This window comes from Protopterus annectens, chromosome 10.part0 (assembly GCF_019279795.1).
Source record: "Protopterus annectens isolate FY-2018-M chromosome 10.part0, PAN1.0, whole genome shotgun sequence".
NCBI classification, from domain to species: domain Eukaryota; kingdom Metazoa; phylum Chordata; order Ceratodontiformes; family Protopteridae; genus Protopterus; species Protopterus annectens.
The window spans coordinates 1,473,800,236-1,473,814,924 of record NC_056744.1 but is presented as its reverse complement, the minus strand read 5'-3'; the positions used below and the strand labels follow the sequence as shown (position 1 = coordinate 1,473,814,924).

The following is a 14,689-nucleotide window of genomic DNA, read 5'->3' as shown; positions in this document are numbered from 1 at the left end:
CTATTCGAGTTGATCATCAAAGCTTAGGGGGAAGGGGAAGCATCCAGGACACCCTGGAGAATGGCCCTTTCAAAACTGTCTCTTGATCTGGAGAAGGAAACCATTGTGTAATGCTTTGTAAATGTATGTACAGTGGACCAAATAGCTGTCTCTAGAATGCTTTCAGAATCTGCCCATTTCCAGTACACCATCATAGATGATAAAACTCTTATAAAGTGTGCGTTGATACTGTCTGGAATCGATTTGCCATGATGAGAATAACAAAAAGCAATAGCTGAGGACAGCCGTTTAGAAACAGATGCTGTTCTTGCAGATGCCAGAGTAATAAGAACAGTTTTCCATGTAATGAACTATAAATCTGCCACATAAAGTTCAGATAGAGATATGGTTAGTTTTTTTCCGGCACAAAGTTAATGCATACAAACCACCTTCTTTCTAGGTGGCCTCATATGTAAACCATTTTCAAAGATTATTTAATAAGAAACAAATAGGTCATTGACAGACTCATGGGCAGACGTGCTGAAGTAGTCACAATATAAACTATTATTGAGGAATAAGAAAGGCCACAGGACAGTAGGTCACACAAATATTTGGGAACCTAATCCCTATCAGAGTCCTGGTTACTGGTAAGGCACAGCAAGCCTTAACCCTCAAAATTAGCTGCCAGCCAGAGTTGAAAAAAAAAAGTAAATATTCCTCTTAAGGAACAAGTGAATGTGGGACCAGACTGAACACGTTATGGGAAAGACCTCCTGCTGAGTAGACCTTTGAAGTGTATTCTGCTGGGAAGGTAGCTGGTTTTGCTGTTGCTCTTGCTCCTTCTACTTCCAGGCCTGCTGCTTTATGCAAATGTGGCATCCAGGAGATGCTGATAATGCTACCAAGAAATAACTGGATTCTGAAGTTATGCATGTCTATGCAAAAGAAGCACCTGAACTAGCAGCTGTAAAGCAGGCATCAAACCCACCGGAAGTACACTATGTCAGCTGGCTGAAAAGAAGTAGCTTTGTCTAGTGGTTGAAAAACATGGATGACACATCTCTTTTCTCAGTGTTTTCCTAATAAACATGTCTGTAGAAGTATAAATCCTTTTACCAAATCTCTTTTCGGTTGTTATGCAATACTAAAATCTTAAGTTTTCTTAGCCCTTCTTTGAAGCAGCAAGTTCAGCCAGGGTAAGCTCAGTGACAGGATTGTTGTATAGGAATTTCCGCAGCTCATGAATCTTGTGAGATCTTGCTTTTTAGGAGCAGGTGTCTGTTAATCAGGATCTTGGGGCAGCTCAGTGTGCATCCTCAAAAGATGGAATGACAGGCACAGGCAATGTTTTAGGCGCATCAAGTTTCAGCAGTTCAGCCTATCTATTCTTGGGTAGGGGAAGCATGATCTGGTCAGTGTAGACCTGATACTCCTCATAGCTTTAACAAAGAGAACAGGGATGTGGAGGTTTTTTTTGTTTATTTTTTATGACACATAGCAAGTGAATTTGAATTCTTGAAGGGATTCCAGAATCATGAGCTGCCTTTCATAAAACATTGTAATCTTTAACATTTTACTATGTAATCTACAATGACTACAGGAGAAACCCTAGAAACCCATAGAAGTGATGTTTAATTCCTGGATGTCCAGGCACTGGGAGACCATTACCATAGCTACTCCCACTGTATAATATCTGACTGATACAGCTACGTCCCCATAAATGAACAGTCTTAAAGTGTAACAGCCACATCCCATTAAAGAAGCAGCTGATATATCGATTGTCTCCACAACAGAAATAAAAACACCTCTAGCTACAAGTCGTGGACATCTACAAGCAGAGGTCCAGGTGGAAATTTCTTTCACAGTTTAGAAAGTTTTAGTAACAGCAGCCATTTTCAAGACCATCACAGAAGTCAAAGCAGTCTGTCCCAGTATTAATTCCCTACCCCCTCACATCCAGTGAGGTGGTAGAGAAAATGAAACATCAAAGGACTTCCACCTTTGTAGTTAGAGAACAAATTTTAACTGCAACAGCCAGAAAGGTAGCAATATAGCTTGGTACAGTTTCACAAAATTTTTAGCTAAAATATTGAAATCAATACCTTGAAAATGGCAATGTTGAACTGTCAACATGTCGAACGTGATAACCACAATGTTCGACATTCGAACTCCCCAACTTCTGGAATCAAAAGTCTGTGTTTGCATTTACATTTTGCAGTGGGGCAAGCAACCCCATGTGTGCGGCTGCTCACCCCACACCCTCTGCATATTATACACACCAATTCCGAGATCGCATTACAGTGAGGAAAAATGTAAATTTCCCAATCCGCACTATACTGCAATCTCCATTCATAAGCTTGACTTCATATCAGTGAATGCACACCCACATTTGCCGAAGTAAATCTGAACACTTTCAGTTCGGCATTACAGAAACTGTGGATACACGTGTTCAAACATCCCAGTAAGTGCCATTCCACATTATGATAGAAAAAACACTTGGACAATAGGCCTGGGCCCCTCTGCCCCTGACATTTGCTCCTGAACAGCATCTCATGTAACCTCTAATTTTAAGATTACACAGCACCAAAGGTTTACAATCGTACATCTATAGCTATATCTATCTATCCATATATGTACACAAATTTACATGCGTGCATGCACACACGCACACACACACACACACACACACACACACACACACACACACACACACACACACACGTCAGTGATTGTTCCCTAGGTGCATGTACCTAGAAAAGGAACAGAAACAGATTTACTCATTTCTTCTGAACCCATGTTACACTTTGTTCCCTTAGGGTTGCCGAAACGACTTACAATGATTTTTTCATTGAATTAAAACTCTCTACATGAATATGCACTCTAATATATATTTACCTTTGTCCGAAGGATTTTTTTCTACTGCTTAATTTTCCTTACTACATATATTGTTTTTCTCCAATGATAATTTTAACCGATTTTTTTTTTGATGAACAGAAAACAGGTACTACTATCTTGCGATCTAAGAAGGCTTGTAAATTTCATGCTTACCTTGCTAAATACTTTAGTATTTCTTCCCTGAATTCAGCACAATATTTGTTGTTATCAATCTTGTAATTCTTCTGTTAAACAGAAAAGACACTACATTTGGAAGTCTTCTAAAGGACTGTAAGAGTTACAAGAGTTTTGGTTAAGTTTGGTATCATGTAGCTTGGCTGATAGCCGGTAATCTATTTTATTTATTTATTTGTTTATTTCTTTATTTATGTATGTATTTACATTTGTTTACTGGGTAATGTCTCTTGGACAAGTCCTTTTTCAGTGGACACCCGGGGAGAAAAGCTCAAATGAACATTGTAATACAATAGCATAAAGTTTCAAGTTACATAGACATACAGGTATTATAAAATAAGACATAAAACATAGTAAAATAGCCTAAAGACATAGTGAATAGCATACAATGAAATTACAAGTCAGGAAAAGTATATAAGCATTAACAGTTTACAAAAATATATATATATATTTTTAGCAATTATGTGGTGCGGGGGGCCTTCATCACAATATTTTTAAAGCTGTGGCCAGAGTAGTCGAGAAAAATTGGGAGGGGGGGTGTAAAGGTTAGTCTGGAGGAAGGCATGGGCATAACCAGTGTGATAATAGATATTGTTTTAGTTTCTGCTTAAAGTATCATGTTTGATCAATATTCGTTGAGGGAGTGAGTTCCAGACTTTTGCAATCTTCTGGCAGTATAAGGAGTCACCATGAGAGTTATGAGCTTTATTTACTTTGTCTGCTGACCTAAGAGAGTTAAGGTTTTTGTAGGGTTGGACAAGGTTAGTTAGGACTGGGCAGTGATTAGGTTTATAAATTACTGTGTGGGAAGTTAGTAAATGGTTTAGCATGAGTAAGTTTGGGAGTGCTAACCAATCTAGTTGTTTGAGGGCAGTAGAATGATGTGTTTTTTGGGGTTGGTTAGTTGCAAAATTTGGCAATCTTGTTATAGCAGGATTCAAGTTTGTTTAGTTCTGTTTTACAGAGGTTTGTGAAAATTTGAGAACAATACAGAAGTGAGGATAATAAGTGGGATATTGCTGTAGCCAGTCTAGTGTGGTCTGAAAGATAGGGTTTAGCTCTGTAGAGTGTGCAAAGTTTAATATGGGCTTTTTTAACAGTCTGGGCTATATGTCTGTCAAAATTTCAGTGCATTATCTATGGTAACCCCAAGAAGTTTAGTGTGTTCAACTGGTTCTATTTCAGTGCCATTGGAAGAGAAAATAGGGAGAGATTGGCTATTGGCTAGTGAGGAAGGATTTGAAAAGACCATACTCTTAGTTTTATTGGGATTTAGTATCAGTTGATGGGCTGCTAGGTATTTTTCAATGTTGGTAAAGGCAGTCTGGGTCTTCTCTTGAAGTGTCTCAATTGTAGGTGCTGAGCAAATGAGCGAGGAGACGTCTGCGTATTGAATAATATTGGCTGGACTAGCAGCTGTTATAAAGGTCATTGGTAAAGATTTTAAAGAGTAGTGGTACTAGAATTGATCCTTTGGGGGACTCCTACAGAGATAGGAAGGTGGGGGGAAAGTTTATTGTCCCATAGGGTAGCTTGCTGCCTGTTTGAGAGGTAGCTTTAGAACCAATTTAGTACCTCAGGGCAAAGGTTGTAGTTGGCAAGTTTGTTTAGGAGGATTTGATGTGATATGGTGTCAAAGGCCTTTGACATGTCAAGAGAGGTACCAGTGACAAGTTGGTTGTTATTTTTAAAGTGGTTTATAGAGTTGGTAAAGCTAATGAGGGCTGTACTAGTACTGTGTTTTGGTCAAAAACCATGTTGTGTAACAGATAGGAGGTTGTGTTTTTGGAAGTAATCAATTATTTGTTTGTGGACATACTTTTCTAGGATTTTTGCTAAGTATGAGAGTATGGCAGGTACATATTGTTCAGCAATAGAGCAGTTAATTAGGATTGATATGGGGTATGAAATAGATGGGGCAGCTAATTTTAGAAACTCACCTGGTAATTGGTCAGTGGCGAGAGTACATGGCTTTATTTTAGATAGTAAGTGTTGTATATAGCTTGTATGAATGGGTTCTAGTTTAAATAGGGTTTGTGGTGGATCGGATGGAGTGGGTACAGACAGAGGTGGGGTAGAAGTGTTATGTAGTAAGGAGGTTACTGAGTTAATAAAGTGGGAGTTGAACTGGGATTTGATAGGATCTATAGTACTACTGCTAGTTGGGACTTGGGTAGTGGGTTTTCCCGGTTTTAGTAGGTGGTTGATTGAGTGCCAAAAGTTTTGTGGATTTGTTTGATATTTTAGCTGGTAAGTTTGAAAGTATGTTTTTTGTTTAATTTGATTTGTTTCTTAACTTAATTTCTAAGTTGTTGGAAGGTGATGAGATTATCATGACTTATGTTAGAAAGATAGAGGGACCATGCTTTGTCCCTTAGTCTAAGTAGTTGCATTGTTTCTTTTGTTAACCATGGGAGTTTTTTGGTTTTAGAACAAATTTTTCTCGGTGGGGCAAGTTTATTTAAGATTTGTAGGAAAATGTCATTAAAGTATTGAACTGCATGACCTAGTTTGTAGGGTTTTAGGGGAGCCCAGTTTTGTTGCTTTAAGAGAGTCTGGAAGGTAGATAGTAAGAATTGTTTTTTTATTTTGGATGTAGCGGTAAGTGATATTACCAAAGTTGTTTGAGTTTTTTTCTTATTAGGTATACTGGGTAGTGATCACTTAAAGTGTCTGGTAGGCAGCTAGACTCATAGTTGATGCTAGTTTTATTTGTTAGAATCCAATAAAAGGTGGAATGCCAAGTCGTATGCTTATCTATGTGTGTAGGGAGTTGTATATTTTGTTGGACATTATATAGGTTTATAAAGTTTGTTGGTGTATTAGAGCAGCATGTGAGCCAGTCCAGGTTAAAGTCACCTAGTATTACTGTTTCCTGGTTAAAGCTAGTGGAAGCCCATTTCAGTGTATTTTCAATGTTTTGTAGACTGTTAGCAGGAGGGAGTTAGATAGCTATGATAATGATTGATTTGTGTTGATTTATATCAAGCCTGGCAGTTAGGATTTCAGAGTTAGGGAGGTTAGGTGGGCTAGTGCTGAGTTGAACTACTTTGAGGTTTTCTTTGTATAGGATGGCTATACCTCCACCACATTTACGTAATATGTCCTTTCTAATGATGCTATACCGATTAAGGAGTATTTCTTCAGGTATAATATGGGGTTTAAGCCAAGTTTCTGTTACAATAGCAATGCCTGGGGGATAAACATTAGCTTTAGGGAGGAGGCTTCTAAGGTTGACATTTATAAAGAGAAGATCTGACATATGTTTTTTTTTGTGGTAAGGTAGGTGTTGAGGGAATAGTACTCCCTGGGTTTGGACTAGTAGATTGGTTATGTGGAGTGGTAGTAAAAGGGCCTGGGTTGGGATGGATGTCAGATTGAAGTTTAATTTGGGTGAGTTCAGGATAAGAAATCTTATTTTGGAGATACGTTTGTTGTATAAATAAAGTTTATTAGTGGGGCTATGAACTTGGAAGTACCTTAGGGAGAAGAACTCTGTTTGAAAGTGGAGAAATAGATGAGGAGAGATGAGAATGGATGAGTTGCTCTGACCAAGGGCAGTATTAATGGGAGAAGATGGAGAGGAGTAATTGATAAGTTGGAGAGACTGGTATGATGACAAATGTGTGGCCAGGGATAGTAGGGCTAAAGTAGCTGAGTATAGGAAGAATAGCTTTAAGGAGGGCATGATTGAAAGTATTTCACTGGAAGAAGGGTTGGGAGAATAATTGGTACAGAAGCAAATAAAGTAGTAAAAGTATCTATTGTAGGAAGAATGTCAGTGGGGGTTTAGTATGTATGTTAAGAAATGGTAGGTGATAGGAGTTGGTGGTTATAGATAATATGGTGAAACAGAACAGGAAGTGATGGCAATACAGTAATGTAGCAAATAAGATAGGAGTAAAGATGGGAGGAAAGAGTTAATGTCTTGTAGTGTATGGTGAGAAAGGAAATGTGTGTTAACAGGTGTGAGTAATAAGCTGAGCTAGGTGGGAGGAGGGAAATATAATTGAGCAATTGATGGAGTTAGTGGACTGGCTATGAGATAGGAAGAGATTATGGATGGGAGTGGTTTGGCTAAGTATAAATTACAGGATATTGGGGTGGGTGGGAATGGGGGTCAGGTAGAGGAGTAGAGCGGGGCCTACACCCAGGTCAGGAAATCGCCCAAGAAGACAATCAGACAGCTAGGAAAGTTAGGAATAGTACGAGGAAGGAGTAGGTACAGTGGGGGGTGTTAACTAGAGAAGAAACTAGGGAAAAAGTGGCTGGAATGAGACAGTAAAAATTAAGAGTTGGGGGTTAAGAAAGTATGCCTCTCATGCTCAAAATATGTTGCACCTGCACTAGACATCAATTAGGAGTTAACAGGATGCAGACAAAAACAGAATGAAGATGGGGGTACTAGAAAGCAAGGTTTGGAGCAAGACAACAGGAGTGCAAAGTAAAAGGCTTAGGAAAAAGTACGGTAAGGTGGGGAGGGTATTAAGATTTAAAGTGGGAAAAACAGGAACACAGGATAGGTTTTTCTAGGCTGCTGGGTTCCCTGACTGCTACAGTAACAACCACCCAGTAAGTATTACCGATTATTACAAAACACCTTACCTGAGGGTGGGATAGCATGTAGTTAAAGTGGTTGCAGGAAACTTATATATGTCCGCAATATCCGGTGGACAGCAGGACTGAGATGGATTACAGTTGGCCCAGACTTTATTTATGGTAGTCAAATAGGAGAGACTGCAGTAGGATAAGGTTTGGGGCTATAAAGACAAAAATGGTGGGTTAGATAGTGAACAGCAGTAGATGGGAAAATAAAGCAAGTTTGGTTGAACAAAAAAAACTCTGCTGCTTGTAGGTACAACAATACTTATATCTATTAATAACTTCTACCAATTAGTTGTATAGGCATGTTTGAGTAGGACATTTAGAAAACATGGTTAACAATTTTAAAGTCCAATATTGCAGGTTGCAAACTTGCTGAAGACACTACTAGTAGCAATTACAACAGTATTTATGCTTACCTACAGCTGCTATCAGGGTAAGATATAAGCACAGTTTGGCAGTATACTTTGTGAAAGCTAACAAACTATTAATCACCAATATAGCCTGATTGCTAGAAAAATACTTTGCTAATATCAACTACACATACTTAAAGTGGTTGCTGGATACTTATAGATGTCTGCAATACCTGGTGGATGGCAGGACTGAGAAGGATTACAGTTGATCTAGACATTTTTTTACGGTGGCCAAATAGGCGAGCCTGCAGTAGGATAAGGTTTGGGGTTAAAATGGTTGCTGGATACTTATAGATGTCCACATTACCCAGTGGACGGTAAGACTGAGATGGATTACAGTTGGTCCAGACTTTTTTTACAGTGGCCAAATAGGAGACACTGCAATGGGATAAGTTTTGGGGATGGTGGATGGCAACACTAGAGGCAAGAAAACACACAACATCCCAGAAGGAAAGAAGTTTGAAAAAAAAATAATATGTTAAATGATGATGATAGTATGAATGTGGCTTTTATTACTGTAACAGTAGTAGTGGATGATAGTTTGCCAAAAAATGAATTGTGCAGTGTAGAAACACTGGTTATGTTGCTGTGTACATTCCTATGATTGACTGACCATGTGATTAGTATACATATGTAAGGAACATGTGGAAGGCAAACCACCACATGGACAATAAAGGAGGACACACATACCCCTTCTGAAAAGACCCCATTTGTGTTGATAAAAGAGGTGTGTTTTATGTAGTAATTCTGAAAATGAGTTGCACATAGTGCTGGTTGCATACTTAATTGCAACATGTATGGTAAAAGCTGCAGGATGAAATGAAAATAAGTGCTGTTGCACCACTGTTGCACTTCCATTTGATGTCAGTGATACTCTGAGGGAACCTATTAGAAGTTTTCATCGTTCTGATTTAAAAGAACTTGATGTAAATGGTGTTTATTAAAACCTGCAATGTAACGTGTACACTGTGCACTAACTAGTAAAACACTTTATCAGCTGCCATAGGCTGTTGTGTATTTTAAATATTGGAAATATTGCAGGCTGATTTTAGTGTGTGTTTTTGCTTAATACAGGGCAATGTTATGCCTCTCATTAAAACTCTGTGGTTATATTTTGCTGTAATCTTCATTGGATGTAGCTATTATACATATTATAGCAGAGTTAGCAAAGCACTATGCACCATATTTCTGATATGTGTCTTTCAAACTTGACTGCAAAAGGACAGTTTGGATGGCACCAACCTACAACCTACAGGTTGTAGATATGTCCTAGTCACCAGCATCCAAGACTGACTGAGTGCAGTTCTTGGTTGGATGTTGGGACATGTTGGTGAGTACACAGCATTTTATGATGATAACCCTCAGGAATGTCACATCACCATGCAAGTAATCCATAAGGTAGTATACCTAATGATCATAGAAAGTGAAGGTGCCCCAAACTGCACAAGACAATTTCCTGGCCACAGGGGATGGCATACACATCCAGGCAGGTCATCATTCTATCAGTTTGTAGCTCGTTTGCAGTGCAGATAGAATCATCCCTACAAACTGTATCTAGCATCCTGACAGGGTACATGATATGCCAATACTACAAATAAGCAGCTTCTACCAGGCCTTTGCCCAAGGGACACTATGATATGGATATTTCTGCTAAGTGGCTACAGATCCAGGCACATATTTTTGTTAACTGATGCAAACAAAAAAGTACATAGAACACAAATTAGATAAACTGCATGCTAAAAACTGTGGAAAGATTTAAACACAGGTACAAGATATTTCTGTTTCTTTTTAAATTCTGTAATTGTCACTGAGAATGGATTCTTTAAGTACGTTTGTCATTCTTAATTTATTGAAGCAGTAAATGCCTTATATACAAAAGTAACACAAGATAACATTGGAGACTTGTTTTCCTCCTGTCAAAAAGTTGGACAATATACTTACGGATATTGATAGCAAATCTCGACTTATTGAATACGGCTGTACTTGTGCAACTGCCACAGGTTGGAAAGCTGTTGTTACTTCTAATAATGACTGGGCTGACAAGGTGCAATGTACAAATAAAATTAATTTAGGATAGAAGATGCCCTTTGCTAGTAATGATTCCTCAACCCCTATTAAACTTGATACTACAGATGATATCTCTGGAATTCAGGATACAAGACTACAGCAATCTGAGGAGTCAGTCCATGTAGGAGAGAAAAATAAAGAGATGTTCAGAACAAATAATGAGGATAAAAAGAAGTGGACTGATGTATATATTGCTGACGTGATACGGTTTCACATTTTTAATTCACATCTGGTATTTGTAATTTTGTCTCAAGACCAAGGTACAACCCTAATTTTATGGGGTATTTTTTTGTTTTTTTATTTATAAGGCTATGGTAAAATATGCCCAAGGTATCTTGGGGCGGATTGGTTACAGAAACTCTGAACATCAGTCCACTTATTAACCCAGCCTACTAGCCTTTCAGGTCTGTAATCAGACCATATGCTCTGTTGCTCAAATTTGCCCCATAGTGCCATCCATTAAGAGTCCAGTCCTGTCCTTGATGCTCAGTGTTATATTCAATATGAACTCCTTGAGAAGTACATGCAATTCAGGGCTGATCACTAAAGTACACCAATGCTCAATACCTCTTTGTTTTTGAGAGTAGCTCCTCTAAAAGTTAACAGAGACCCCGGTTTCTAACCTCTTTTTCACCTGTCTGATCATTTTTCTGCCTCCTCAAACCATTTTAGCTTGCTAAGGTGTTTCCTGTGTGTTACAGTATTAAAGACTTTACTGAAGTCCCTACACATACATATAAAATCAACCTCTTCCTCCTACCACGCCAATTTCTCAAGCCACCCGGAAAAATAATTTTATTAAGTTTGCCTGATAAGACCTTCTGGTCTATGCTCATATGAGTGGGTCTCTGAGAAGTGTCTTCTTCCAAAAATCTGGTCAGCCTTTTCCTCAACACTTAGCTGGAGTAAGTAGCCCCCCATTAACAAAAAGTGCAGTTGTGGACTTTCCCCTTCTCATCCTGGTGCCCTTTAATGTCCAGTTGTTCAAAACCTTTGGGAGTGAGATGCATTTGGCAAGAATCACAGTGGCATAATCTGCATATATTATTAGATGTTAATTATCCCTAAAATGTTTAAGTCTTTCATCAAAGTGCATGCATTTCAAACCATTAAATCACAAAAATATAAGGGTAAAATAAAACAATAGTGGTAAATCTATACACATATTCTCCTTAATGTGTAACTGACTTTTAAACTTGAGTTGCAAGTAAAGCTTTAGCCTGACCGAATCCTCAATACTGAATGTAATATTCAAAGTTAGCATTCCTTTAACTTCAGCTCCACTGTTCTGAACAGCCTCAGACACCACAAGCTACTGTGCCGAAGGATACAGGTTACTACTGTTCAGATTGTTGTGTTAGAAACATACAGAAGACATTCCTGCAGAATACAGATTTCTCTCCAGCAGCAGTGTTGTGTTTGCTCAGTATCCTTCACATTCACTTTTATGGTTCTGATTAGGTGTCTGTCAAGAGTGTAGCAAGAATATGTCAAGTACATTTCAGTATATGCTCTTTAAGTTTTATGGTACCTTGGAAGAGTTATCATAGCCGCAGCTGTTCAGTCACGACAACTTCTATCAGCTCAGTTTTTAAGTTGCTGTACAAACTGTTTGAGGCAAAATGCATATCTGAAAAGAGCTCCAAAAGCATGTATGGAGTAAGGGCACTACACTTTGATAAGGGAAGCTACATTCTGGAAGATGACACACTCTAGTGTGTATAAGCTGGTGTACGTTTCCAAAACCCTGGTTATACCCCTAGGATTTAGTTGCTAATAGCAGATACTGTGTTCAGCAATACAAGTTGTCACTGTGCTGATTACAGGATCAGAATCCTAAGAAAACCTTGCCACAGACTACCATATACCCTGCCACAGTCCACCATGTACCCTACCACAGACTACCATATATCCTATCACAATCCACCAGCTCCATGACAGCAGCACTGTGAGAGTTTACAATCCCTTAATTCCAGTTTCAGTCTCATGCCCTGCATCAGTCAAAGCACCAACTAGTGTAGAGTTTTGCTGGTGCTCAGAATGCAGGGCTGAAAAGCACAAACATTATACAATGACCCCCCATTAATATTCAAAAAACTTGCATGCTGATTGGTCAGCGTGCACGTTGTAAATCAGAGTTATAGTAATGGAAAAAATTCCGGTCACCCGGACTTTTTCCATTACTATAACTCTTTTTTTTTTTTTTTTTTTTTTTTACAGCAATGGAGAACACAAGATCTCCATTGCTTCACACTGTCTCGCTATGTTAAACTTGTTAACATAGCGAGACAGCATTAAAAAAGCAACAGACATTCTTCGTTGCTTTTTTTAATGCTGTCTTGCTATGTTAAACAAGTTTAACATAGTGAGACAGTTTGTAAAAAGCAACGGAGATCTTGCTTTCTCCGTTGCTTTTTACAAAATGTTTCGCTATGTTAAATGGGTTTAACATAGCGAGACAGCTTTTAAAAAAGCAATGGCTCTGTTGCTTTTTTTAAAGCTGTCTCGCTATGTTAAACCCATTTAACATAGCGAAACAGTTTCTTTTTACAAACTGTTTCGCTATGTTAAATGGGTTTAACATAGCGAGACAGCTTTAAAAAAAGCAACGGCTCCGTTGCTTATTTTAAAGCTGTCTCTCTATGTTAAACCCATTTAACATAGTGAAACAGTTTGTAAAAAGCAACGGAGATCTTGCTTTCTTGCGGAAGGGCAGCAAGGAGGCATTATACAATGCCATTATTTAAGAAAATTAATTCTTTTTTTTCTTAAATAATGTCATTGTATAATAGCAATAACCCACTTCTGGGTGTGGGTAATGCTGGATTTATCCACAGTTGGCTTTGTTTGGTCCCTCGGGCTTCGCCCTCGTGACCAAACCATGCCAACTGTGGTAAATCCAGCATTACCCACACCCAGGCGTCGGTTATTGCTATAATATTTACCTACAGAGTGCTAGTTTTCTTTGCTAGGCTGCAAAAGTGCAATCAAGAGTGCACCCCAGGATTTTTGGAATTATGAAACAACTTGCAAATTGCTGCACGTCCCTCCGCCCCAACACACGCACACACTTTGAGACTGACTCATAACTGCACTTTTTGCTGTGCCATATTTCCTTTACTGATTTAGCACTGCAAAGTGAATACTAAAATAATGACATTAGTGGTGTTTAGTTAAACCAGTACTCATTTTTATAATCTGTTTGGGCAGTTATCTTTGTTCCTCACTGCTGACTTACTTGCATTTTTAAGTTTGTTTATGTGTTTGAGACTGGGACATTTGGTGCCCTTATATTGAGCAAAATGATGCCCCTATAAAAATGAGCTAGTATGTGGTGCAGTGATAAGGGATTAGCATGGCTTGTCTCTAACTTCAGGCTCTGTTTCATTCAGCAGCATAGACTGCTACATTTAGGAATACAAACTACAGACTGCTATTGATAAGAATGCAGCATCTGAATATCAAAAGCATGTTTTTTTTAAAGAACATTAACTCCCTTCTGCAGCAGCAAGGCTATACATGTACCAAGTATTCCTCACACCCAGCTTCAGAGATGATTTTCTTCATGCTTTACTCATTGACACATACTGCTGTGTCCAGGGATACAAACCACATACTGCTGTGTCCAGGGATACAGACCACATACTGCTGTGTCCAGGGATAGACACCACATACTGCTGTGTCCAGGGATACAGACCACATACTGCTGTGTCCAGGGATACAGACAACATACTGCTGTGTCCAGGGATACAGTCCACATACTGCTGTGTCCAGGGATAGAGACCACTGCTCTTCAGAATGCAGTGCTAAACATTAATAAACATCTTCCCACAAAACACTAGCTCGTCTACATATTTCTTACCTCAAGCTTCATTGTTCAGATTGTGTTACAGACACCAACACAGACTGTTCTTTTCTGAAATGCAAACATCTGGTACTTCTGCTACAGAGCAGTACAATCTCTGAGAATGTTTTTTTTTTTTTCTCTGGCAAATCTCAAACCATCCAGCAATATCGCAACCAGTGTAACATACATTTGTCCTGTCCTACAATAAAATGTGTCCTTACCTGAAACTAAAACTACTTATTAATATTTACAATCTAGGCCTACAAGGGAGGAGTAAGAGGAGGGGCTATCTAAATAATTAATAAGATGGTCTGGCATATATATAGTTTTCACCTCCCACTGCTAGGAGATACAAAGGTTTGCTTCATATTTGTTCATGTTACAGATCTGAACGGTTTACTCCTGTCTTACCTCTCTCTTTCTGTCTTTCTGTTTATTTTGCTCACTAAGTAATTGGGTCAATTAGATGGCAATCTCTTTAAAAATATTTAATTTCTGTATGAGCATCATTACTCCTTTATAAGGGTAAAGTCATTACTACTGAGAGTGTAATGATATGGTAGTAACACTGCATTGAAAAGATGCACTAATATAAAATAAATTGTTTTTTGTATGTGTGTGTTCATATATTCCAGGTTAGTGTGAAAGCTATGATCGATTAATTTTTTCTCTAATGATCTTTAAGAAAGATTTATGGTTATGATTAAAACAT

At 38.5% G+C, this 14,689-nt stretch overlaps 1 protein-coding gene across 1 annotated transcript in view; it reads right to left on the bottom strand.

The window, feature by feature from the left end:
* Window positions 1–14,143, bottom strand: part of LOC122813662 (zinc finger protein 181-like) — an 84,742-nt gene extending 70,599 nt beyond the window's left edge. The window contains exon 1 of the mRNA XM_044086104.1: window positions 13,993–14,143. Within this exon, the coding sequence (XP_043942039.1) occupies window positions 13,993–14,004 (12 nt within the window). The 5' untranslated portion in view covers window positions 14,005–14,143. The remainder of the gene's footprint in view (window positions 1–13,992) is intronic.
* Window positions 14,144–14,689: the final 546 nt, after the last annotated feature.